This window comes from Branchiostoma belcheri, unplaced genomic scaffold, assembly GCF_001625305.1.
Source record: "Branchiostoma belcheri isolate BF01 breed outbred unplaced genomic scaffold, Haploidv18h27 scaffold47, whole genome shotgun sequence".
In the NCBI taxonomy this organism is placed as follows: domain Eukaryota; kingdom Metazoa; phylum Chordata; class Leptocardii; order Amphioxiformes; family Branchiostomatidae; genus Branchiostoma; species Branchiostoma belcheri.
This window is the reverse complement of record NW_017804098.1, coordinates 1,035,693-1,060,936: the sequence shown is the minus strand read 5'-3', so window position 1 is coordinate 1,060,936 and position 25,244 is coordinate 1,035,693. Positions and strand designations below refer to the sequence as shown.

Genomic DNA, 25,244 nt, shown 5'->3' with positions numbered 1-25,244 from the left:
AAGTCCCTCACGCACTCATTACCTGTAAGGTTTCCAGAGCTAAGAGCCGCACAAATGACTGTTTGTGGCTTATCCACCCAAGTGGAGTGATTATAGCCGTAAAGGTTGACGTTTTTTTGCCCCTAAAAGCTGTGGATAAACGCCGGCAGCCCTCCCCACCGCTAGCTATCCCTCACTGCAGCAGCTGGTACCCCGACCAATAGCAGCGTGGAGCTTGCTGAGAAATTGACCAATAGCGGCGTGGCCGTCTTTCGTGGCCGTCCTACCATATTCTAGACCAAGCCATACCTCCTGGTGGATGATGTGTAAACCGGATGTATTCACCAGCTACCGGAAACCGCAAGGTTAGGTGGGTATGACATCTAACCTACCTGATTATCTCCGTGTTCCAGGTGTTGCGTGGGCAAAAATATAGAAATCGAATAAGCTCCTTGCTCTAACTACCTGATTATGACGCTCTCTAAACATAAATGTTTTTCGGTGTTTAACATGGATATAACTACTATGACCAAAATATTTGAAGTGGATGTGGCCATGCAGGTGTCACTGCACCAAATAATGAAAAAAAAGTATTGAATATGCATGCATGCACTTTGAATATTAATTGGGCAAGCATATCAATAAATCTCCAAGGAGATAAACTGCCCCTGAAGCTGAAATTACAACTTTGCCACCACTTTGTATCATCTTTTTTTTTTCAATTTATGCATTGCAGCTCCCCAAACTAATTGATTAATTTAATACAATTTTTCCTTGAAATCATAGTTCATATAAACCATATGTGTTGTTCTGTAACATTACCGTTATGGCTTCATAAAAATGAAGAGGTGTCATAAACAAAGAATGCTGTCTGCCATGTTAAGAGCTCTACATGTCAGCATCTTTGTGTTCCATTAGCACTTGATTATTATTAACAGCATCAAAATACATACCGGTAGCTACAACTTACCGAAGCACAAATAGGGACCCCAATATGGCAGTAGATGCATCAAAGATACCATGCAGATATGCTCTGTACTAGAGATATGTTATAGACATATGACTAATTCCTTGCCCCTTTGACACAAAACATATTCTTCTATTATCCATTACCACTTCACCTTGCTGAAGGTCTGAACATAAACACACATACCACTGCTGTTTTATTGTCTCCACAGGTTTAATGATGAAATCACCATAGAATATTGCTATCTTAAGGTGTTCCAACTTTACACTGCCTGTTCTTTTCTTCCAAGTCTTTTCCACAAGAAATCAGTCCATTTGACTTGGTAGAGAACAAAGCACGAACACCTTAACATTTCACCAACTTTAAAAAGTATGACACAACTCATTCAAGATTATCATATAGTAATTACATGTACATATTTACCATATATACATATATTCTTTTCAAGTGTGGTAGGACACCTTCACATTGTTGCAAGTGTGAGAACATATATGGATGCATCACTTTGTAACCTTGCCTCGACAAGTCACTTTTCCCATCAAATTCCATGAATGTTATCAATCAAAAATCTCTGCTTCTCTGAAATTAATCCATTTTCAGTTCACTTAACTCATAGTTGGACAGTTTTCAAGGAACAGTTGGACACCTTGACAGGACTAAAGTAAAATATAAATATATATTACAAATGCAAATGAATGGTTTGATTTGTGTTAGTCCTTAAAGCAGATAAGGTTCCCAAAGACAGATTCATTTGAGAAAAAATGATGTATCAACATAATCTCTGCCTCAATATAAATTACTTTCATCAAGGAATGTCCTTGCTTTTATCTATGGTGCATGTAGTATATTAAGTGATATGTCTAGTCAAGTCAAGCATGCACATGTCTTACATCATATGCACCATTGAACCAGTGCAAATCTACTAATCATGGATTTGACCCACTCATGTCCAAGATGCAAAAGCTGCAAAAGCTGAGACCTACAGTAGTAATTGACAATAGATTTTGTGTCTGCCCTGTACTCAAATCTACTTAATGGCCCCTCATGGGCTTAGCTTAAGTAGGTTCTACAAGAGGAGCTGGCTTGACTATCTGGTTCTGTTGGCCAAGTGTAATTACATGTAGTGTACAATATGATTTATAAATAACAGGTTGTGTGATTAAGGCAATTTATTGTGAAGTTTCTCAATCCAGAAAAGCTCCATTAATATCTTTAACAACATAGTGATACAGTCATGTATGGATGGAAGTCATGATGGAACTGCTTGTACAAAATGCTACAACTCTTTACACTACTGGGTAAATACAGTTTATACATTGCAGAAAACTGACTTTGGTCATTTCAGTGGAAAATGTACAGATCTATGCAACAGGAATAAAATTTTTTAATATTTTTCTATTCATCATTTTTACTTTACCTAGCAGCACCAGTGGAACATCCTACAAATGTACAAGGCCTCCACAAATCTGCACTGGATTAGAAAAAAACAGCCTGAAGCATTCTCGCAAAACCGCCTTGACTCAAGTGACCACAGCAAAAAGTTTCTAACTTGGCAGAGTAATGCACAGCCCTTCTCTCAAGTTAGAAAAGTATTGTAACAAATTTTCTTAAGCAGGAAGCATCTACAAAGCAATCAATGTGAAAAATTCTGAATATTTTAGATTTGTTAGCTACATGTGATTAGATTAAGTTAAATGTCCTATATGAAATTGATGTAAAACAAACCAGAATGAAAAATCAATGACTGACTACTGAATTGAAAAGGACCAATAAAACCCATTGTGTGTAAAATGTAGCAAAACATCATCAGTGACCAGCAGAACATTGATTGAGAGGTTACCCAAAATTCATGCAGCATTTGGAATACAGTTAACTGGAAATATGTTACTTTAATAAGGAATCGTTTTAACAAAACATACAGTATCTGGAATCTTATGTTGCAGCCCACCAGGTTAAGTATCATTAGTGCTTGTGACCAATTGAGAGGAGAAGAGGGAACAAAGCACCTGTAACAAATGCAACAAGTTCCAGTTTACTGAAGCCATGATGGTGCCCTCCGTCACTACCCACCTCCCCACCACCCTGTGTTCCCATGCTCTGTATCTCAGGCAAGACGTGTACTGTGGCCACATACAGAAATGTGCCAGCTGAAAACAGCATGGTGATTCCTGTTGCATTCACTGATGACAGGGCCTCTTTGCCACTCTGTGGGGAGAAAAATATCTTTCGTCATCTCACATCAATTAACTATGAAAAATCCATCATCTTTATGCAATTCACAAATAGCATCAATAAGAATGTACATGTGTAAGAAATAAGCTGGTTTGGATGCTGATTAATATGATAACTTAATCACTATCCTCGCATTGAAAATAGATGGTGCCTTACAACATTTGCCTCATATTTCTAACATACACATGAAAACTGAAATTTCAGTTGCAGTTGTGTCTGTTGTGAGGATCCAATTTGCATAAATAGGTATTCCGTACTGTACCAGTGATGCTGGTACAGTACTAGTAGTATTTACCATCAATGTTAACTTACCAATGATGGTACATGCTGCACCAACATAATGATTTGAGAGTCAAGAAGGCATTGGTATGACTCACCTGGCTAAGTCCAAAGTATGTGATGATAGTCAATAGTGGAGCAGCTAAGGAGAAGATTAACAGGTGTTTTCTTATTCTGTTCCTGTCAAAACCCTCATGCATGAGGAAGGACACCAGGCCAAATGCTGCAGGAGCCTGAAACAGATATGACACAATTAATGCCACCTCAATGGGCTACCATACTGACCTGACTTTGGTAACCTATATGAGCCTGAACTGAATTGCCTCAACTGAAGGAAAAGCTGACCTTACTTTGTCCTCTGAGTGTTAATGTAAATATAGCACAGAAGGACATCTTTCTATATTGTGTTATATTTGTGGCAACAATTTTACGCCAAACATTGTGTTAAGAAAATCCCTTTACTATACATAAAAATATGAGCAATACTTGTATTGTGCACAAAACTTCAGAACTCACCTTGTGCAACATGATTGCAATAAAAACTATCAACTCTACATCAGCCCTGGCTGTAGAGGCTGCAGCTCCCAAAGCTACACCATCAGCTATAAAACACAGAAAAAATGTTTGTTTCATTTGTTGTTACACTGAATCTGTAGCCTTTCAAATCTGTTTCACTATCACAAAGGATAGCTTAAAATAAGAACACTCATTACCTCGTAGTTTGTTGTTTGTATGTATGATAATACTTGTACAAAAGATGGTGTGTGTATGCTACTAAGGTTTCTGTTTATCATTGAAATTACATTTGTACATCATAGTGATCACCACAGTGCAACAGAGCCCTCTGTCTGAACTGTCCATAATGCAAGAACAGCAACAAGTAGACAGTTAGCACAACATTTTTTACTTGGTAATTTATAGAAAAGTTTTCAAAAATACAGATGTACAACCCTTCAAAAGTCTAGGCTAAGAATGACAACATAGCATTCAGCAATCATGTCTGCTGGGTGTTAAAAAAAGAGCAGTGGTACAAACTTACCTGCAGCATGGACAACAAGGCCTAATGTGGCTGTTATTTTGTTCCTATTCTGCTTTGTGGGTGTGCTTCCCTCTACATCTGAAAAAAATCAGGAGTCATAATATGTATTTACAGACTAGGAAAGCATTCTGTACATTTCTTAGCAAAATGTGTATTCCTCATCTGTGAAACTACAAGTACAACTACAAGTGATGAAAAAGTAAAGGCAACGTACCAGTAGTATGGGAGTGGCCATGTGCCCCTCCAAGCTGGTCTACTAGCAACATGAAGACAAAGCCCAGCACCAGGGACACACCGATGTACTGGTGAAGCTCTTCATGCTCATCATGGTGCTCGTGCATGTGGAAGTGGAAGTCCTTTGATGTGTTAACAACTTTAACAGCACGTGGTCCAACACTTTCAATCATCCTAGCATGGTGTTTCTCTATGATAGAAGACACAGTACATTGTTATAACAGTTTGGTTGATAACATAATATGTAAAAAATGGCATGTTATGCCATCACTTCTACAATTAAGGCAAATAAAGTAAACTATTGGCCTTCTCCAGAATCTTGGTCGCAGCAGTACCCAGTCAAAATTCAAACACTTGGGATATATTCAAGATGTATTTACCAGTCTGGACGGAGTAGAGTGAATGGACACCCTCTGGAATGATGACAGCTAATGCAGTACCCACCAGGAGCCCAGCTCCCATCACAGTCACAAGCTTTAGTCTTTGCTGTAACAAATCAATCAAAGGCACTTTGTATTTCTCAAATACTAGTAGCTAGGGGGAAATACACAATCATCTGAATTTCCAAAGATGGTAATCTCTTCATTTCAGAAATAGAAGTGCATATCACTGCTTCTGGGATAGTCACGCAAATGCCAACATTGATCAATATAAGTTACTGTAAATAATTGTAAAGTATCCATAGTACAAATGGTATTCATAATACTAGTACTAGCAACATACTAATGGGGTCCTTTAATTTGTTTAAAATAAATTTTGGAATCATTAATCAACTAGCTTAGACTAAGCTACAGTAACTTTCAATCAGTTGGCAATACATTTGTAAATTGTCTCCAATCATATAGGAGGATATTAAAAAATCCTTGATTTACAAATGGAAAGATTTAGCATATGGATGGATGAATCGATCTTGAACATGACCCTTGTGTCTTGACCCTGCATCAAAACGCACAGCAACCACAGCAAAACTAAAATCATTTCAAGGAAAATTGCTCTGCCTGGCAAACATTAGCTTTATGCGAAAGAATCGGTAAAAAGGCTCGGTTTCTGCCAAGAAATAAACTTAAATCTCACCTCAGACAACGATATGGCAAGTGGTATGGAGCCTGCCACGTAACAACCCACTAACATCGCTAGGGACAGCAGCGTGATCCCCCAAACATCCCCGATCCACATGTCCATGGCTCGCTACTACAGGAGTCGCTAGATCTTCTTAAAAGTTGTAATAAAACCCTAGAGCTCTCTAAGTCAAAATAATTCGTTTAATCATGACACTTCGTCCCTGTGTCGAATCTTGACGCCTCCTCTACGACAGCCAGGTTTCCCAGGCTGCATCATTCTAGGACAAAGGTTAAAGGTTAGTAAATAAACAAGAAAAAGGTTTTGATAAAGTGGTTAAAATTTCTAAATACTATCATAGATAAATGACATATTTTCCTACAGTGTGTTTTTGCCACTAGTTGTCAGCAATTTGCTAGAAAGAACGAATACTACTCAGAGCAAATCAAGGGTCATAACCTTTGCCCTCAGGACGCGTATTTTTTTTCATCGACGCTTTGGAGATCATCTTTTCTCAACGTTTTGCGTAATTTGAGGAGGCATTTTGCTGTCTGTATCGGTAGGAATGGTGAGAAAGATCTTTTTGGGACACACTAGTAGATGATTGTGCTTTTGAGACTGTGTGTAGAATGCACGAGCTGGACCACATGGGTTTCTAGTCGTTTGTGCACCAACTTGCACCTAACGTTACCTCCCCTCTACTTGCTGTCGTGGGTACCCACGGGTGGGCGTTATAATTTGCTGTTGGGTGGATCGTGGACGTGTAATTATTTGGCGCAAACCGTTGACTTCGCCTGTTTTCTAGATCTTGTATGAAAAGTACTAGACTCACAAAGCTTTAAATGTCCATTCACATCTGTGAAATTGAACGCAATTATACAAATAAAATTATTAGAACCATGTCTAGCGGAAAAATAGACGTTAACAACATTTCTTCCCTATTCTGTCATAAATATTTTGTGTCTGTATTCTGTGTTGTTGCCTTCCGAGTAGAATATGCATAGATATGATGATTCTCACGTAAATGAATATATGATTAGTCTCAAGTACAGCTATTAAATACACGCAACTTGATGCAGGGCTCGAAATTCATTTTGAGCATAGGTGCACTGTATCAATTAAAAAGTCACTATAGCCGATCCCTGGGATTGGCTCTATGGACTTTAACCTAGAAATGTAGATGCACAGAAATGTTGGGGTGCAGAAACTGCAGCACATAAGTGTCAGCAAAACCTTAATTTTAATACAAAACTCTCCACCACAGACTTCTGAAATTCTATAGCTACGGTAACTTTAAATATGTTAGATGTCAAGAATATGCAGTGTAGTATATACACACATTATTATTGTAATATAACATCATATAATGTAACCCTAAATGTCTATAGGGCACAATAGCTAGGTTAAGACTATAAGAGTAAAAAAAATAGGCACACAGTTCTAATTTGGGTGCATTTGCACCCAATATGTTGAACCCTCCAAATAACTAAGTTGCTTACATTTATCAAATTTCCTGCTATCGTGAGGCTTGGCTCAAATGTTGATTAATAGTATTTGAAATTGCTTTGGAGTCAGTTCTTCAAATCCCTTTTTTACAGGCCCATACCATATTGTTGGTCCAGCCAACTGGCAGGCCAGAGTCCAGAACATACTCAGACTATGAAACAGTGACGGAATGTATGGAGGGTAAGTATGATTACAAGACAAAACACATTTGATTACATCACAACATGATCATAGTCTGACTTCCTATCACTGCCATTATGAAGATGCCACCATATTGGGTATTTCTAAAGTAATATAACTTATAAGCAGTGTTTTGTTGCAATGCTGTTTGCAAATAAATGATTCATGACTTTGATACATTGCATCTGCCAGGTGTGTGCAAGATATTTGAGGAACACTTGAAGAGGGTAAACCCCACCAGCCCTTCCATCACCTATGACATCAGTCAACTGTTTGACTTCATCGATCAGCTAGCTGACCTAAGCTGTCTTGTGTAAGTACTGATCGTAACCTTCTCAATATAACAGAAGAGCTCAAACTATGAACATATGTTCCTACAATGATGGGGGTTAGTAATTTTATTATTTGTAACCTGCATCAGAGTTTCCTTTAGGCAGCATACACATTCCACCATGTCTGATGTGACACTATTTATAGCAGGTGGTTTAAAAAAACATGTACCTTTAGTGTAGGAATTTGTCTTTCCTCACATAAAGGTAAAACACCATGCTTCACCTAAAATAAGGAGAAGCATAGCAAGTACATGCACTAGTGCAATGCAGCTTCATCACAATGATATTTTTCTGGGGAAGGAGGCATCCATCCTGGCCAAAGATGATTTATTTGAAGCTTTCAAATTTCAACTTCTATATTTATTCTAGGTTTCAAAAATCTACAAACACCTATGCACCCCACGACAAAGACTGGATCAAAGAAAAGATCTACATCTTACTGAGAAAACAGGCTGAACAAGCAAGGATGGACTGACATTGAAGTCATCTTCCTAGGACACTTAATCTTTCATACAAGTTGGATTTCTAAAGGAAACAGTGATGCTTGTCACCAAACCAAGGAAGACAACAAAACAATATTACCAAGATGAAAGTTAGTTTTGTTACTCAGGTTCTTTTACAGTTACGTTATGTCTTTACAGTAGCCCCTAGAACTGTTAGAGGTATTGTGAGTTTGTCTATACCCCCAAATATTTATGATGTAAAGAGTTTGTAGTCGATCAGGAAGCAGCCTGTAAAGTTTGTTTTTCAGGTTGAGACTTGATAAGCAATATTACAACTATACAAGGGAGACCTGAGACAGCAAGAGGTATTGATGTACTACGTGTATATCTATAGGTGTAGAGGTAGTGTATGTCATGGGGATAAAGTAAGAATACTCCAACATCAATGTAGTCAACTAGTGTATTATTCCAACTATATCAATGGCAAGCAATCTGATTTTGAAGTACTGAAGTCATTAAACTGTGGAAAGACCTCTAAGCATGGTCAAAAAATCCCTGTTGTAGCTTGCCATGACATACTAGGTATCTAAACACGGATACAAGTAATACCTGGAAGTTCTTTTGGGTTGTGTTAACCCCCAGAAGTTTTGTGTAAAATAGGGTACATTGTAGAGAAACCATTGGCGATAAGTTGCTCTCTACTTGATGACAAATCCATTCAGTTTCATCATCAACAATGTGATGTGTAAGTCTTTTTAACATGTATACGTGGGTCAGTTGAATACCGTAAATGAGTTTTATGTTGATCACGGGTTGTCAAAAGATGCTAACATATCTGTGCTACACTGAATCTGTGCACCTGGCTCACGTCATGAACAGATTCACTTGTTGCAGGAAAGGTTGTGGAGTATTGCTGAAATTTTGTTGTGTTTGTTAATGCAGCCTTTGTTAACATAGTAACCTTATATTCATAGTGTCATTCAAAGGCATATACATGTGTAGCAAGTAAGTTCGTGTAGTATTTTTTAGAAATATTGTTCATTAAAATATACAAAGTAGATGATGAAAGAAATGTTTATGACACCTCTCAGTGTATTCTATTACACAACATATCAGTCACAAACAATCAGCAGCCAACCATTAGACAGTCAATTTATTTATTTATTGTCACTATATCAAGATCACAGCAATCAAAAACAGGTAATTATTAATGATGACTGCATATCTTGAGGACTCTTTCCACATTCAGCCAGTCATTGCAGCATTTTGTAGACTAATTGAAATATTTCAATTAGTCTACAAAATGGGAAGGGTATACTGCAAAGTGGTACATAATTATACTCCAAAGGGCCTTACATCAAATTTAACTATAAAGAAGCCATCATAGTTTGTTATGGTTAACAACAAACCTACTAAGCTGTAGCATATACATTTTTGTTTAGTACCAGTAAGTAATCTAAGTAAGCTTGGAATTTATTTCTTTACTAATGACATTAATCCAGCTACAACAATTGCTGTTTTTATAAGTTGCATTGTATCTTATCTTTGATTTAAGATGAATGGGTAGCTGAATGCTGTTGTTTCTCTATTGCAGCATTGCTACAGATACTGGCAAAAGTAAAACTTGTCCAGCATGAGACGTCCCATAGATGTAACGTTATTGTTGGGACAGCACAGCAGGAACATCACTTTTACAAGATGGTGCACCCACCACCTCCCTCCACATTTACCACAGCTGTAACAGAGTAACACATCATTAGTTACTACACTGGTAACCTATTAGATTGACAGAACAGAGTTCTAATGTGCTAGTCTTGCTGTTAGTATTGGTATGTTTAGGACATTATGTTCATTTATTGGCATATAGGAGCAACATTGTATATAGTAGACATTAATGAATACAAGTGTGACATTCCCATAGTCATAGTGCTTGGTTCTACATGTAGTTGTCCTGTAGAAGACATCATGGGATCAGGAAGACATTACATAATGCTACACAGACCACCACGTTCCACCTTCACCACAGCTGTAACAAAGAAATATGTACCATCAGTTACACACATGTACATGTACTGCAGGTGATCTACACTTGACTTAAGTAAGTTATGATATGTCCTTCCTTTTAGGTACTTGTAAGTTGCATGTAATGTTTATGTAGCAGGGAATGGTGTAAACTACTGAAATATTATATTTATAATGCAAATGATAACTCAGGCCATCATTCAGTTCACATCAAGGGGTAACATTGGTATATGCTGTTTTAGTAGTTGTTATTGTCCAGGAGAAGATGTCTATGAACATGTAACCAGTACATGTACATGTGTACTTACGTGGAGGTGCATCCCTGATGGCCTGCATCAAATCCACCATCTGCCTGTTCATGTCTGCCTGCTGGTCCTGCATCCGCATAATCAGGTCCTGCATCTGGGATGAGGACTTCTCATTGAACTCCTGGGGGAGAAGTTACAGTAGGCATGGCAGTTAATCTATACAGTTATGTCTCTATTGCGGTAATAGATTTGTTTGTGTTAAACGCACAATAGCCAGGGCAAAATCTGAGTATACTGCATTGATAAAGCAGCAAAATATCATTTCGCTTTGGAAAAGTCATGCATTCTGGTAGAAGACAAAAGTGATCATAGTGCTGCTGAAAATTGGATCATCTACATGTGTGAGAGGTGCTTGAAAATAGCTGACCTTGTTCTTAGACTGTTACTCTACTGTGGCTCTACTACTTTTTCTTACCCTTGCCATGGTTGCATACTGCTCCATCTGTGCATTCTGCAGGTCTCTGTACTTCTGTTCCTCCAGCTGACGTCGCTCTGCCTCCTCCTGTTGTACCTGAGGTTCAAAAGGTATGGCACAATGGCAGTGATAATGGAGATGGTATGAAGCCTTTTTACCACTTTCTGGAAGCATAAGCAATGACTCCAATATCCAGCACCTGATTATTGGTGAACAGTTCTTGGAACATTCAAAGTTGAGTACAAATATTACTCAGTTACTCAGGTAAGCTGATATCTTAATGTAACATGTACCTTCTCCATCTGCTCTCTATGCTGCTGCTCCATTTTCTGCAGAGTTTCCTGGTGGGCCTGCTGCATGTCTTGCTGCTGCTCATACAGCTGCCTCACCTCTCGGGCCTTCTCCTTGGCCTGGAGCTCTGCCTCCTGTGCCTTCTGCTGTTCCTGCATCAGCTGGAGGAATGAAAGAATTGTCACACACAGGCATGTTATATATGCATTGTTCTTTGGAATGTATATTGCTTCTCTGCTGGAGGGTTCCAAAGCATTATACAGTCAGGGACTCAGGGATAAGAAAAATGAAAGTATGCACCCCTCCAACCTCAGACACATTATAGATCTTTGAAAAATCTTTGCCTGCAAGTTAAATTACAACTTCGGCACTGTAAAACCTTATGTAAAACCTTATAATTGTGCAATTCCTTGTATTGAGAAGATTACCTTCTTCTGGTATCCCTTGATCTTCTCAAAGTTTGCCTTGAGTTTCTCAAAGTTTTTGGTCATCTCTTGCAGGACAACCCACTTTTCTGGACCACGAGCCTGCTCGCTGTAGCGCTGGCGTGCATTGGTCAGCTCTCCCATCAGCTTCTGGAAGTCGTAGTCTGGTGGAGGTGACTCTACATGCTTCCTAGAAATTAGATTATAGTATATTAGAAAATCAAATCTGGAATGTCAATGTTATTTCAACTTAAATGTCATGACAGAAATCATTAAATATAGTGATAATAGTATTCAGTTGGAGTATCACTCTATTACATAATGTCAGAATGTCAATTTCACCTACTGTCTGAGCAAAAAAATTTGCAATACCTAATTGGGTCAAACAAGCGCTCAAAAAGCTTCTGGCAGAAGACCTTGGAGAGTTCTTTGTTTTCTTGGATGTAGTGGAAAAGCTCTCCACCAGTAACAACAAATCCCTTCTGCTTCTTGGTGGTACCATCGGCTGCCACATAATCAAGTGTGCGCTCCTCTCTTTGAACTGCAGTAAACCAGATACAAAGAATTGCTGTAAATCAAGTACGTGTACCAGGATATCAGACAGTTTTAGGCCTTCTGAATTTGTGTTTCACTGTGCTTTTAGTGGACTAAAAACACAGTGAAACACAAATTCAGAAGGCTTAAAACTGTCACATCAATCCGTTTCATGATGCCATAATTATAAAGACTACCTGCATGTCTCTTGGCAAATTCAGTAATTCCAGAACACCTGTAAGAGATGCAATTTCATTTTTGCAAGGCTGTGCAAAATGCAAAGCATGCCTACCCAAACGTTTTTGCATTTGGTCCACCACAATCTTGTTCTCATTGCCCAGCTCCCCTGAGCTGATACCAAGATGGCCGACCTTCTCCAGCAGCATGTCTGTGACGATCTTGAACAACTGGTTGTGGAGGTCCATGAGAGAAGGCTGGCTGGGGGGTTTCCTATGCATATATAGAAATGGAATAAGCAGGGCATCTAGGGCTATTTCCTCAATATAGGAAATATCTTAGTTGATACACTTGATTGAAAGCTTTCAGTTTTTCTAGAAAAATATTTCATCAGTAAAATCTATTAGCATACCCTTTGTTTTCCGTATCTTCCAAGGGAATCTGTCCCTTATTTGTGGCTGCAGCTACCTGGGCCTACAGAGTAAGGTAAAAAGTATGTGATATGAGAAATTTCATAAATGAAGAAGAATACTGATGGGGAGTGAACTGGATTGATGGTGACATACTCTGACACAATCTTAGCACTTACAGCACTTTTTACATTCAAATTAATGATACTTATAATGTATGACATTGTGCAGATCTTACCTTCATCTGCTGGTTATACTCTACAACCACCTCGTCAATGGCCTTGCCCCGCATGAGCTGTATGGTGTTCTTCCAGGTGTTGTCCAGGGCAGGGATGGCCTTGGGGTCATTGACCGCTTGTACGTACTGCTTGGTCATGATGCTGAGGGCCACACCTGAGAAAAGATGCATATTTGGAAAGCTTGCTCAGCAAAACTGCCTTTGATGGGAATTCATAGTTCTGCCACTTGTAATACAAGTAAGTAAAGGTGCAGAACATTATTCACATTGTCTGTGCAAAACTGATTACATGTACTTGTAATGACATTGATTCCTCTCTCTTACTCACCACTGACAGTTGAGCCCTTGTCATAGCCTCTCTTGGCACGTGACTTCTTCAGCAGCCTCTCAATGAGGTCGTGCACACCCTTGTTAAACTCTGGGTTGAGGCTGCCCGTGTGCTGTGCAATGTTGTTCATTACCTCCTTCTTCTCAGAGGGTCGCTCCAAGGTGGCACACTCCACGGAAGAGAAGAATGTAAGGATGGCCCGTCCTACTCTGTCACTGGTGGACTCGTCAAAGTCGTCCTCACCCTTACGTGCAAGGACCTGAGTGCAGAAGGTAAGCTATCAACAACAGTGGAACAACTTACTCCTTATCAGCATCAGTTCATACAGGTATCGCATACAGGTATCAGTGTAATCTGACTTCAGGTTTTTTCAAACCTTTAATAGTAACACTTCTAGCTGACTTCTTTTAATGCTTTCATACCTTCATCTTCCATCAATCACTCTCTGGTGACAATAATTGTGCACTGCATATTTTATATCTTACCCTGGTCTTCAAGTACTCCGAGGGATCCATGTCTTCACCATCCTCGTTAGTGATCATCAGAGACACATCTCGCAACAGCCACAGGAAGTCTGGGAAGAACTCACGAAATGCTGACATCTGTGTCTTTTCTCCTTTTTTAACTGTGATCCCTTTAGCCAGCTTAATGAAACACCTGGTGAGATTTTGAATGAAAAACAATGTCTGTCAGTGATTCAATATACCAGTAGATATTTACAATGAAAATGAAAGTAGATTTGCTACAATTTTACAGCAAAAAAAAGAGTATTGCTAAGACCATAACTTCTTCCCAATAGTAGATAATACTGTAATGGAGAGCGTAATCTGCACAGAAGCAGAGACTGATGGACAGTTTGTAGTCACAATATTATTATAACCTGTAGAGTATGATCAATGTACTCACTGCATCTTCTCCAGGTCTCCCTTGTACGGCACATTGAGTGAGTTGTAGATGAGTAAGGAGGACAGCAGGATGGTCATCACCAGGATACGGGCATCCTGGTCAGCACTGGCTCCAGCTGCATCTGAAGTATGGAGGGTTTGCGTGACTCAGAATTTGTTTTTCAGAATTTTTTTTGTGTGTGTGTTTGGATATGGTACTACCCTTGGATACCAATCTGGAAGCTGGTGTTGATTTAACAAAATTTGTCACATGACACTGTAAGCACCTCTCTCCATTGAAAGGAATACTTTAAGCTAGTAATCAGAAGGGCTAATATTCAACAGGCAGAAAAATATCTCTTTGAATACTAGTATGACATTTCAATCAATTCCTACATGCATTTCCTTGCATTGTTTTCCACATACCTACTTTCAGTAATATTTAATTCATGTGCAGTAGCTACAAACTAGACTGGCTACCATCTGAGGTAGGTTGTTTATGGTTCCAAGTGTTATCCTCTATGCCAACCCTGGTGACCCACCTATGCCTTCTGTGTCCAGCAGCACAATGGTGAAATCTTTCCCCCGCAGCACTTTGGTGCCCATCCAGATACCAAACGTTTGGGGGTCCATACGATGGCCCAGCTCAAAGGCATCAGCAGTGCCCAGTAACCTATAACACCAATGAATGATTTGAAGAAGCGTGATCTTAAAACATCACATTGATCATGTAAATGAAAACCTAATTTGCATAATTAATGGGAAAATCCTTAAGTCGTGCTAATTGCCGTGAATTTCATACTTACTGCATTACAGAAATTAATTTAAAAGGTGAACTTGATTAAACATAACTTATAAAAATCAGGACCTAATTTGCATAATTTATGGGGAATGCTAGAATAACTTACAACTTTCATTGGGTGGAGAATATTAAGAGGTGATATAATTCATGCAATTGTATCACATTTGCATAATCAATGAGAAACATTTACAATTCGTCAGTCGTAAACATCTGACGATATGAGATCGTGGAACTCTTTTTAACAATTCACAGCCAGCCTGTTCTTTTATGCCATCATGAGTCATTTAATACTCGGGTCACTTGCTGTATGTGACTTTGGAGACGGCGAAAGACTACAAAAGTAGATTACCGGTGGCAAAAAAATGTTGAGTGACCGAAACCTTGAATGCCGAAGTGACTGACTGTGTTGCATACCAAAATAGCTGGCAAGGCTAACGCAAAGCTAAGGTTTTACTAGTATTGTCCTCGAAGCACGGCAATATGAAATCGGTTCTACTTAAGTTACATAAACAATATTCCATGAACACTACCTGGAGAGGACGTAACTTTTACCGCTCCGACATGGCCCACATATTGCCAGTGTGCTCACGGGCTCTTCGATCCCCTCCAACAGGGCCAAGGCCTCGGGAACAACTTGCAGCGTATCCCGTCGGGCGCCCTGCACCTTCTCGACTGCGCCGGTGGAGGCATTGTACTTCAGATCGTTCGGCAGAATCAGCGGGATGGCGGAGCCCTGGACGGCCGTCCCACCTGCCTTCGGCCGCAGTGCCTCGACTTTGAACCCGTGCTTAGAATGTAACCCCGACATGTCGCCGGTGAACCAGGTCACTCAAAAAGAGATACAAAGTGTGCTCTGCTCACTGCCACCGGGCGGAGATCTTCTCTTCGTCTGGGCGTTTTGCCGAAACTCTGCGTTTAGTTCCCCTTTTATCCAGATCCGCAAAGTGTTCGGGGATTTCCAATGTTGTCATTGGACAATACTATAGGGCCCAATAGTATACACGATAACGAAAGCAGAAAGGGTATCAATGAGGTTTCCCAGTAATCGGCCCTTGCATCGTTTTAATAATTTATTTTGCCAAAGTTTCACCAGGCAGTCATCTGAAGTTTGTGCACGCCATGGAAAAACATTGTCACCCTGTACTGGATAGACTGAGCTGTATTACAAACCGTGAATTCGTAACTTCTAAAACCACATATAGACCCCCGTTATTAAGTTGATAGAATGAGTCATCCTGAAAAGTCCCTGATGAAAATTCCCCTCAAACCTGTGAACAATGCGGCGGAAAACCGATCCCTGTAGAACAATATGAGCTCCTTTTGCAGAGAAATTCAGCATTCAGTGCCGAGGTCATAAGGTCACAAACACTGTGGGTCACACTGAATATCCGTGCGCGACTGGCTAGTAAACAATATTTTGTATAATCTATATATGAGCGCCCAGTTTGCAGCCATACACGTTCAACATATAAAAGTAGAGTCAATCTTCGAACTTATTACTAAGAAGTCCCTACAGTTTCACATAAAACTGCTTTTGCCAGATGGCCCCAGAATGTGAAAGTGAAAGTTGAATTCAGTAAAGTGACGTCAGTTCCAGTTTCGGTGGTCTTGTTTTCATCTTGTGTGAGTCACAATTGGGGTTATTAATCTGCGTTGTAAGGAAAGCGAAACTTCTCTCAGAGATTCTCATCCGCACGCTGCATGGGGATTAACGGTACCCTGTTCTGAGAAGGTTCGGTGCGGGAATTCCCCTGTTTGACTCAATAGGGGAATGCCGCACTGTTAGTCAGGAAAATCCCCGCGTCAAGTTCCCCTTTCTCCTCTGCGTTGGAGCAGATCTCACATTCACAGCCGTTCAGTCGACTCGTGGTAGATGGCAAGCATGGCGACCCAGCGGAACTTCTCCGTCGAATCCCTCGGCCAGGGTCAGTCTATCCCACCGTCTGTACCGCTAGTCCTGCCCAATAACCTGGAGTACGACCTCGGCACGCACACCGTTCGGCGCAGGCCGGGGGTTGAGCGGTCATCCCTGACGGTGGTGGCCGAGGCCATGTCGCTGCTGGCGGGTATTGACGCCCCGGTAGCGGTGGTGGCAGTGACAGGACCCTGCCGCTCGGGCAAGTCCTACATGCTGTCCCGCATGCTGGGGTCCTCAGACGCCTTCCAACTAGGACACTCCTTCGAGCCAGAGACTTTCGGAATATGGATGAGCACCAAGGTAAGTTTCATTCATAACGGAATAGAGGTATACAGGGTTTGATTGTCACACCATCACAATTCAGGTTTTAATATAGCTGAATAATACGTATTTTATGAAAACAGCCTTTTATTTCGCCCAATTTGATATTCACAGGTGTTGACATGTGACGGGCTGACAGTGGTGTTGCTGGATACGGAGGGTATCGACGCCGTTGAGGCTGAGGCCCAAAACGACGCCTCCCTGCTGGTACTGACCATCCTGTCCTGCTCCCTGCTAGTGTTTAACACCACGTCTGTACCAAAACAGGGCCAGTTGGAAAAGCTACAGTAAGTCATTGTGACATTGTGTTTGCTTTGCCAGTACTGGGTTCACAGTTCAGGGCACTAGGATATCGATTGTCTGCTATGCACGTTCCTGTTTAGACTGACTGGTAGTTTCTCTCCTTCAGAGTTTGAAGTCACAATTAAAGAAGTATACATGCAAGAGATACACTTTTGTGTAAGGCCGCTAAACAGTCATTTGTCAAAAAGTCAATTGATTAATTAAGCAACAATGAGACGGCTAGTTGAAATATCATAAATGCTTGAATAAAAGGTTAGACTTGCTCATATGCGGAATTCTACACATACCGGTATTTATCTTTTTGCAGGTGCTTTGCCGAGTTAGCAGAGGCCGTCCGTATTTGGAAAAGCGGCGAGCTGGACCACGAGGAGTTCAGCCGTCATTTCCCCGACCTCCTCTGGTTACTGCGGGACTCCACTCTCACGCCGACCGACGCCGACGGAAACCCAATAGATGCTCGGAGCTACTTGACCGTGAGTAAAAGTAGAAATATCATAATAAAACCAAATATAATACGATGGATTTTTATTAATTGAAAACGACAGCAACGTAGAACAGATAGGAAACTAACCGTTTATCCGATATAAATCTCGCACCGACAGAAGAGGGTCCTGAAAGAGAGCGGTAAGTTCAGACCCACACCTAGCGACATGGTCAGCCGGGCCATCACCGGCTTCTTCCCGGCCCTGGACTGCCGCACGCTCCCACCTCCGTCCAGCGACAAGCACGTCATGCAGAATATCGAGACCAACCAGGACAGGCTGGACCCTGAGTTCAACCAAGGCATGGATGACCTGGTGAAGCACATCTTGTCTACTGTCAAGCCCAAGCAAGGCTTCGGACAAGGTACGGTTACAGTGCGAAGAATATAACGGTTCAGCACTACCGTATTGATGGCGATAGCACCTACTTTGTTTTAAAAAAAATGCCGATCAACGCCACACTTACTTTAGGTTGCACACTTGCATCTTCGATCGTTTATGTTTCATATCAATGTCTTTCAGGAAAGACAGTTACGGGCCGTCAGCTGGCAGCCCTTGTTCAGCATTACGTCGCTACCCTGAACGACCCTAGGTCCATGCCGACCCTGCAGACCGCCTGGGACGCCGCGCTCATGACGCTGGTGGAGGACACCGTGCGGGAGCTGCAGGAGAGATATGTACGGGAGATGCGCCACGGAATAGAACAGGCTGGCGGCATGCCTCTGGAGGAAGGTGGGAGACACTTTTTTCTGCAATTTTGCACCAGTTTTGCTGGTATGATCCTTTCGTCATAAAAATGGCATGGACCCTAAATTGTGTTGCAACTCGATCAAGCTTCAGCAACGTGCATTAGTTCCCTTATCTAACAAAAGCTGTAAGTTGTAACTTTACAAAGTAAAAGATTAGTTTACAAATCATCATCTTATTTCCCTATGATAACACTTACTAACTTCTGCCGTAGATCCCACCAGCAGTGTGCCATCCATGATGTCCCTGCACCAGGCTGTGTTTGAAGGGCTCCTGGACACCCTGAAGGGTCGGCTCCACACGTTTTGTGAGGTGGCCGAGATGACACAAGCCGTGGTGGATTTGACAGCTGGCGTCAATGGAACCCAAGGTACATTTCGTTTTTCAAGCTACCTTAAGTCCCCATTACTTTCCCTACTCCCCATGCAACATGAATCATATGAGTACCCCCCAAATCATCCTTTAATGACATGTACAAATGTATCTCCATACAGATGGCAGCCACGGGATCCTGTCCACCCTTCTGAGTGAGAACCGCAACAGCTCCGAGAGTTTCTGTAATCAGCTGATCCAGGACCTTTACAAGCCCATCAGCGATAAACTAGCATCTCCGCCGGAGGACTATGATATCAAGGTATACATTTGTTTATGAACAGTGTGTGTGTGCGGGGGGGGGGTGGCTAGTTCTGATTTATCATGCCGTCCTTTTCAGCGTCTTCAAACTTCAAAAACTGGCGTTTGACTGGAAAGTTACGTCATTTTTTTTTAATTTCTAGGCCCTTGAAGCTGACCTGGCGCAGCTGAAGGCGACATATGATGAGAACGCCAGAGGACCGTGCAAGCACAAGGTTTACCTGCAGTTCGCAGAATTCCTGGAGGGACAGAAGACAACATTTTCTACCATCAAGGTATCAAAATTCAAATGAATCATACTGAATGGAAAAAAACTAGGACGTTTGAAAATGTAAGCAAAGGAATGCTTACATTTACAAACGCCCTAGATTTTTTTTAATCATAGACCATAGTCTGTTGGTATAACCAGCCCATGACTATAGAAATGCTACGGGAATGTTTTATTTCTATACTCATGGATGATGGATGAATTCTGATCAGGGTTTCCAAGAGGAAGATTACAAGCTACAGGAGGAGACGCGGCGGCGGGAGGCTGAGGTGGCCACCCTGCAGGAGGAGAGGCTGCAGGTGGAACGCCAGGTGGCGCTGTCCATGAAAGAGCAGCAGGACCAGGTGGAGATGCTGATGGCTGAGTTTGGTCGGGAAGTGCAGAATCTGAAAGAGGAAGAAAAGTAAGTTGAATACACAGCCAACATTGTTTGACTACAGCAATTGCGTGCATGGCCGGAGGCGAGTCCAATATCATGGCAGAGGAAGTCATGTTCGACAACAGTGACTACGTTTACATTTGATATCATATGTAACTAGAAACATTATGTCTCACAGATATATGTAAGTAAATAGCAAATAGATTCAACGGCTTCGTTGTTTCAATACATGTACTTTTATCCAGAGAGCGCCGAGACGCCATCTTGCGGAACCTGCAGGCGAAGATGGAGGAGACGGCCCGGCGGAATGTGGCGATGCTGGAGGAACTGTCCCAGCGCCAGGATGGCATGGTGCAGCAGCAGATGGAGGCCATGCAGCAGCAGCAGCGGCAGCAGATGGAGACGATGATGGGGATGGCAAAGGCCATACAGGAACGTAACGACAAGCTCGCACAAGGTTCGTGGTCGATATCAGATTTGCCACTTTGACTGTGCTGTAACACCGTGATCAGTTTTCAGCGACGACATTGTCCAGCAGGGACACAGCCATAGAACGTTTTCGACCTTTAAAACAATTTTCAAGTTCGTTTTACTGTGACAACATGCCTCAGTACTGTACTCAGTACTGTGAAAGTGCTGTCCGAGTTGCTTCTTGTAACTAACATTTTGTGTGGATTTCTACAGAGGTGCAACGACAAGCGGAGAAGACCAAGTCTCCGGGAATGTTGGACAAGGTCATGGGTTCCGTGGTCGACATCTTTAAGCAGGGGGCTTCTCTGTTCCTCATGTCCAAGTTTCCTCTGGTGGGCGCTGCCGCAGCCGTCGGCGCAAGCGCAGCTCAGGCTGCAACAGGCCGCACCGCCAGCACCAGTACCGTGCCAAAGGCACCAAGCACTAAATAAACGCGTTAATGTAGAAGTAATAGCGCTAGCAACACGCATGGTCTTTACTTTTACATTTGCAGCAAAAGATAGTGTAGATTTTTTCTCATGCATGTATATGTAACGGTACATGTATATCACTTTAACGTTCTGACAGTTACTATACGTGACTTCCAGGTGTCTTGCTTGTTGTAGTGTTTGTCGGGTCAATATAGTTGCCAACTACCAGACATTTTAGTATTCAAATAAAGAGTTCAAATGATTTCATGAAAGACGGAAGAAGTGAAACCTAATGGTGAGATTTGTCACTCGTCATTTGTCGTGTATTTTGGCTGAACTTTTGCGCATGCTCTTGGTGAATGTACTGATAATAAAATATACTCCGCCTTACCCTACTCAAGATTCTTTATTTACTCGGCTTTATTTCAGACTGTGTAACATTACCTGATAAGATAAAAACAGCGAAACGTCAGGCCAAAGTAGTGTAATTGGATATTACCCATAACGTTACCAGAAACCGGACCAAGAAAATTTGTGAAAGAGTGGTTAAAGTGGGATCGCCACGGGATCATGACGTTAGTCACCATAGTTAACAGGCGTCAAACTGTTAACAGGTGTCAAACTGTTAACAGGTGTCAAACTGTTAACAGGTGTCAAACTGTTAACAGGTGTCAAGCTGTTAACAGGTGAGAAACTGTTGACAGGTGAGAAACTGTTGACAGGTGAATTATTTCAATAGAAAATGATGCACGAAACTTCGTAACTAGTACTTACAGCCAAGACTACGTTCAAGGCCTGATGCCCAATGTGCTCGTAGGCATGGGAGGACCTTAGCCAAGGTCTTAGCTGTGAAGAGGAAGAAACTAGCCTCCTTCGCAGACTTGTAATTGTGGGCGACACTTTAATTTCTTCGGTGAGCGACACGAGTTATGCGAGGGGAGATTTGCCGCCGAGAGAGTTTGCTGGGAAGAGAGTCTTTCACCGCCCAACAAGTTGGGCGCCCAACGCCGTCCCCCCACAAGTCTGTGAAGGAGACTAACTAAACAAACTGGGAGGATAGCTGGAGAGCCAGGCTAGGTTGCTCGCTGACCTTTGACCCATGTACTCTCACATGGTGTGTGGTGGTGTAGAAGAAGAAAATGGTCACTCTTTAAATCACTGTCCTTGCTCTTATCTAGAGGAACCAACTACAAACACAAGTTCAGCTTTATCGCCTGTCTCTCGAGCTCCATCCCACTCAATTCAGATTTCTTGAGAAAGGCCTCAAAATGTCCGATCGCCGCTTAAGACACTCACGGCGTCGTAAGGAACCTCCCGAGACAGAAGAAGGTAATAAGCGGCGGGCTGATGGGCCACACGACGTCTCTAGTCTGTTGGACGGCGTGTCGGTGGTGCTGCTGGACATAGAAGGGACGACAACTCCTATCACATTTGTTAAGGTGGGTATCAAGGCACCATATCGCTAGTAAAGGGGGAGGGGGGCATTATTTTGGAAAGTAAAACTTGTTACACGTTTTGACACTGAGGCTGCTCTTCTGTTTTCGACCAAAATTACGATTTCTTTTCTGCATGTAAAACCCTCACAACCCATAGATTTCATAGACTACGAAATTAAGAGTATGAACCAACAATTATCAGAAGCAACTTCATAGTAACGTTACATGATATTTGATCAAGGAGATTTTGCAAAATTTTGACAAGCCACTTGTTTTGAAGTAACCATTTTCCTGACAGGATGAGCTGTTCCCGTATGTGCGCTCCCATGTCAGACAACATCTAGAGGAACACTGGCAGGAGGAGGAATGTCAGCAGGATATCACTGCTCTGAAGAAACAGGTAACTGCTTAAGTGCATATGTTACCTGTTCATTGCTAAGTATTTAAAACTTACCTTAATGCCAAACTTTTATCTAACTTTACAATTTACAAGTACAAATTCTAAATCATACCACACTGTGATCTACCACCAGGCAGAGGAGGACAAGGAGATGGATGGTGTAGTATTAATTCCAGAAGACGATGATGATGAGGCCAGGAGAAAGGTGCTCAGTGCTGTTGTGGACAATGTGCTGTGGAACATGGACGCTGATAGGAAGGTCACAGCACTGAAGCAGTTACAAGGTCACATGTGGAGGGCTGCCTATCAAACAGGCAAGATCAAGGGAGAGTACGTAGACTAAACTTTTGTTGGTATGAATTTCGGTATTGTCCTGCTTTGTCTTTATGTCTTCTACAAAGTCTGGGTCTTAACTATTGACTAGTCACACTTGTATGGGAAAAATTCAGAAAATTGCAGATAGCAAATTGTTGAGTGTCTGGCAGGTTTGCCCATAATGTAGTATGTGGTTTCTGATAGATGCATGGCATCAAAGCTCCTTTGAATTTTCCTAGGGTATACCCAGATGTGGTCCCTGCCATCAGACAGTGGTTGGAGACAGGACGGCAGGTCTACATCTACTCCTCAGGCAGTGTGGAGGCACAGAAACTGCTGTTTGGTTTCTCCACAGAGGGAGACCTGCTGGAGGTACAACAAAAATAAGTCACTGCTGAACAGCAATGTTCCACAACTGAAATACAGTTAACTCCACTTGCAACTCAACAACAAATGTCAATATTGTTCATGTGTAATACAGCAGTTACAGGTTGAGGTGTTCATTGTATTGCCTAAGGATGACTCATTTCTATCATGAGTACCATTTGAAGAGTGGTCAGTACAATGGATTACCTGATTGGGTGTTACTAGTAGTACATAAAGGGTGGTACTGGATTCTGTACACACCTATACTAGACTATGACCATTGTTATACTGCATGTACCATGTATTAAGCTTTTTGAGATAAAATATTGACAAGACAAGATAGTGACAGGTTGTTCCATCCCTGTCCCTGCAGCTGTTCAGCGGCCATTTTGACACCACCACAGGTTTGAAGGTGGAGACGGAGAGTTACAGGAGGATAGCCAAAGCTGTTGGCTGTGATCCTGGCAACATTCTCTTCCTCACAGATGTTGTAAGAGGTTAGGATCTGTCATATGTTTACTATGGCAGTGCATTATTGCTATATAGAGTTGAATGTAGATATCAAGGGTGTGTCCATAGCACTTGTCTGTGGAATTTTGTAGAAAGGCAGAAATGCTTTGTCATGACATTTAGCTGGGAAGAGCACCTGACCTAACAGACTGTAGTCACTTGGTGTTTGAACTTTTCCCCTACAGAGGCCAAGCCATCCCGTGAGGCTGGGATGAAGACCTGTCTTACTGTACGACCTGGAAACGCACCTCTCACAGAGGAGGACATGGCAGACTTCCCCGTCATCAAGTCTTTCTCTGAACTGGCAAGTGATGTTAGTCCTAGCAAGAAGAGATCCAGACAGAAAGCTGCAACATAGCCTTGGACTCATAAGCAGCTCTTTGCAAAAAGTAATCAAATGCACATTGGATATGCAAGCTCTTTTAAAAGTTATCTGTCTATTCTACTTAAGTATGAAGATATGATTGGTTTTGAATATCAAAGTGAATAAAGGATAAGAAAGCAATCAGGCTTGGTTTGAAATTTCAGATTTAGCCATCTTTGCTTTCTGCTTTAAGTGTACTACATCATTTTTGTTAAATAAGACAAATCATGCATTGCTTTTCTGGTTAAGTATTTGAGGTAATTCAAGCTTAGATTGTGATGTATTGGATGTTGCATCATATCAAAGCTGCAAAAAAAACTTCCATCTTAAAAGCAAATGCAGCAATTTCATCTACTTTTTAATTTGTATGGAATTGTTCTCTTTATTTAAATATGGAATTATGGAATTGTTCTCTTTATTTAAATTCTACAATACCATGTGGTACACTAGGCAGTTGCTACTGGAAGACGGTTCTAATAAAGCCATCAACCTTCCTGACATTTCCTGTCATTATTGTGGAGATGATTAGTATGCTTGAAAGTGTGATGCTTTAGTTATAATTCTGACCTGATTTACTAGTGGGTGTCAATTGGCCCTATACTACCAACTGCAGAACCACATTTTGGTTACTTCAATGAATGTTTAATCAACTCTCAATACATTCCACGTATCTTATTTTCAAACTACTTGCCATATTGTGATTGTTGTCCTCAAAGCGAAGGTTTATGAAAGTGTACTTCCAGACATAAGATGGTCTGTACCTGCATCCTCTAATCAATTGGGGGTTGTTTGTACGGAAGGCAGAATTCTCCTTTACAACACGAGTCACAGCATATT

At 41.4% G+C, this 25,244-nt stretch overlaps 5 protein-coding genes across 6 annotated transcripts; 3 read left to right on the top strand and 2 right to left on the bottom strand.

Annotated features, from left to right (window-relative positions):
* Positions 1–1,140: 1,140 nt before the first annotated feature.
* LOC109479174 (zinc transporter ZIP9-B-like) lies at positions 1,141–6,075 on the bottom strand. Its single transcript, XM_019781066.1, has 7 exons — positions 5,805–6,075; positions 5,111–5,216; positions 4,711–4,920; positions 4,497–4,574; positions 3,974–4,059; positions 3,556–3,690; positions 1,141–3,151 (listed from the first exon to the last, which is right to left on the bottom strand). The coding sequence occupies exons 1-7, from the start codon at positions 5,910–5,912 to the stop codon at positions 2,909–2,911; spliced, it is 966 nt and encodes a 321-aa protein (XP_019636625.1). The 5' UTR covers positions 5,913–6,075; the 3' UTR covers positions 1,141–2,908.
* Positions 6,076–6,236: 161 nt separating this feature from the next.
* LOC109479185 (enhancer of rudimentary homolog) lies at positions 6,237–9,248 on the top strand. Its single transcript, XM_019781077.1, has 4 exons — positions 6,237–6,357; positions 7,388–7,475; positions 7,668–7,788; positions 8,177–9,248. The coding sequence occupies exons 1-4, from the start codon at positions 6,355–6,357 to the stop codon at positions 8,280–8,282; spliced, it is 318 nt and encodes a 105-aa protein (XP_019636636.1). The 5' UTR covers positions 6,237–6,354; the 3' UTR covers positions 8,283–9,248.
* LOC109479154 (guanylate-binding protein 1-like) lies at positions 8,777–16,486 on the bottom strand. Of its 2 annotated transcripts, none has more exons than XM_019781038.1 (14): positions 15,615–16,486; positions 14,825–14,955; positions 14,305–14,425; positions 13,884–14,055; positions 13,399–13,657; positions 13,071–13,225; positions 12,835–12,896; positions 12,538–12,695; positions 12,084–12,252; positions 11,715–11,901; positions 11,289–11,447; positions 10,996–11,091; positions 10,581–10,701; positions 8,777–10,276 (listed from the first exon to the last, which is right to left on the bottom strand). In XM_019781038.1, exons 1-14 carry the CDS (start codon positions 15,890–15,892, stop codon positions 10,233–10,235), a joined length of 2,112 nt encoding a protein of 703 aa, XP_019636597.1. In that variant the 5' UTR covers positions 15,893–16,486; the 3' UTR covers positions 8,777–10,232. The 2 variants fall into 2 exon arrangements, with proteins under 2 accessions (XP_019636597.1, XP_019636598.1); XM_019781039.1 differs by having other exon boundaries at positions 8,777–9,985.
* A 196-nt stretch (positions 16,487–16,682) lies between these two features.
* On the top strand, positions 16,683–21,411 carry LOC109479153 (guanylate-binding protein 1-like). The gene is made up of 11 exons (XM_019781037.1): positions 16,683–17,302; positions 17,438–17,610; positions 17,934–18,099; positions 18,229–18,472; positions 18,631–18,840; positions 19,070–19,225; positions 19,350–19,489; positions 19,632–19,763; positions 19,969–20,159; positions 20,381–20,592; positions 20,820–21,411. Exons 1-11 carry the CDS (start codon positions 16,958–16,960, stop codon positions 21,035–21,037), a joined length of 2,187 nt encoding a protein of 728 aa, XP_019636596.1. The 5' UTR covers positions 16,683–16,957; the 3' UTR covers positions 21,038–21,411.
* A 679-nt stretch (positions 21,412–22,090) lies between these two features.
* On the top strand, positions 22,091–24,905 carry LOC109479177 (enolase-phosphatase E1-like). The gene is made up of 6 exons (XM_019781068.1): positions 22,091–22,455; positions 22,751–22,852; positions 22,986–23,182; positions 23,407–23,539; positions 23,907–24,030; positions 24,229–24,905. The coding sequence occupies exons 1-6, from the start codon at positions 22,285–22,287 to the stop codon at positions 24,399–24,401; spliced, it is 900 nt and encodes a 299-aa protein (XP_019636627.1). The 5' UTR covers positions 22,091–22,284; the 3' UTR covers positions 24,402–24,905.
* Positions 24,906–25,244: the final 339 nt, after the last annotated feature.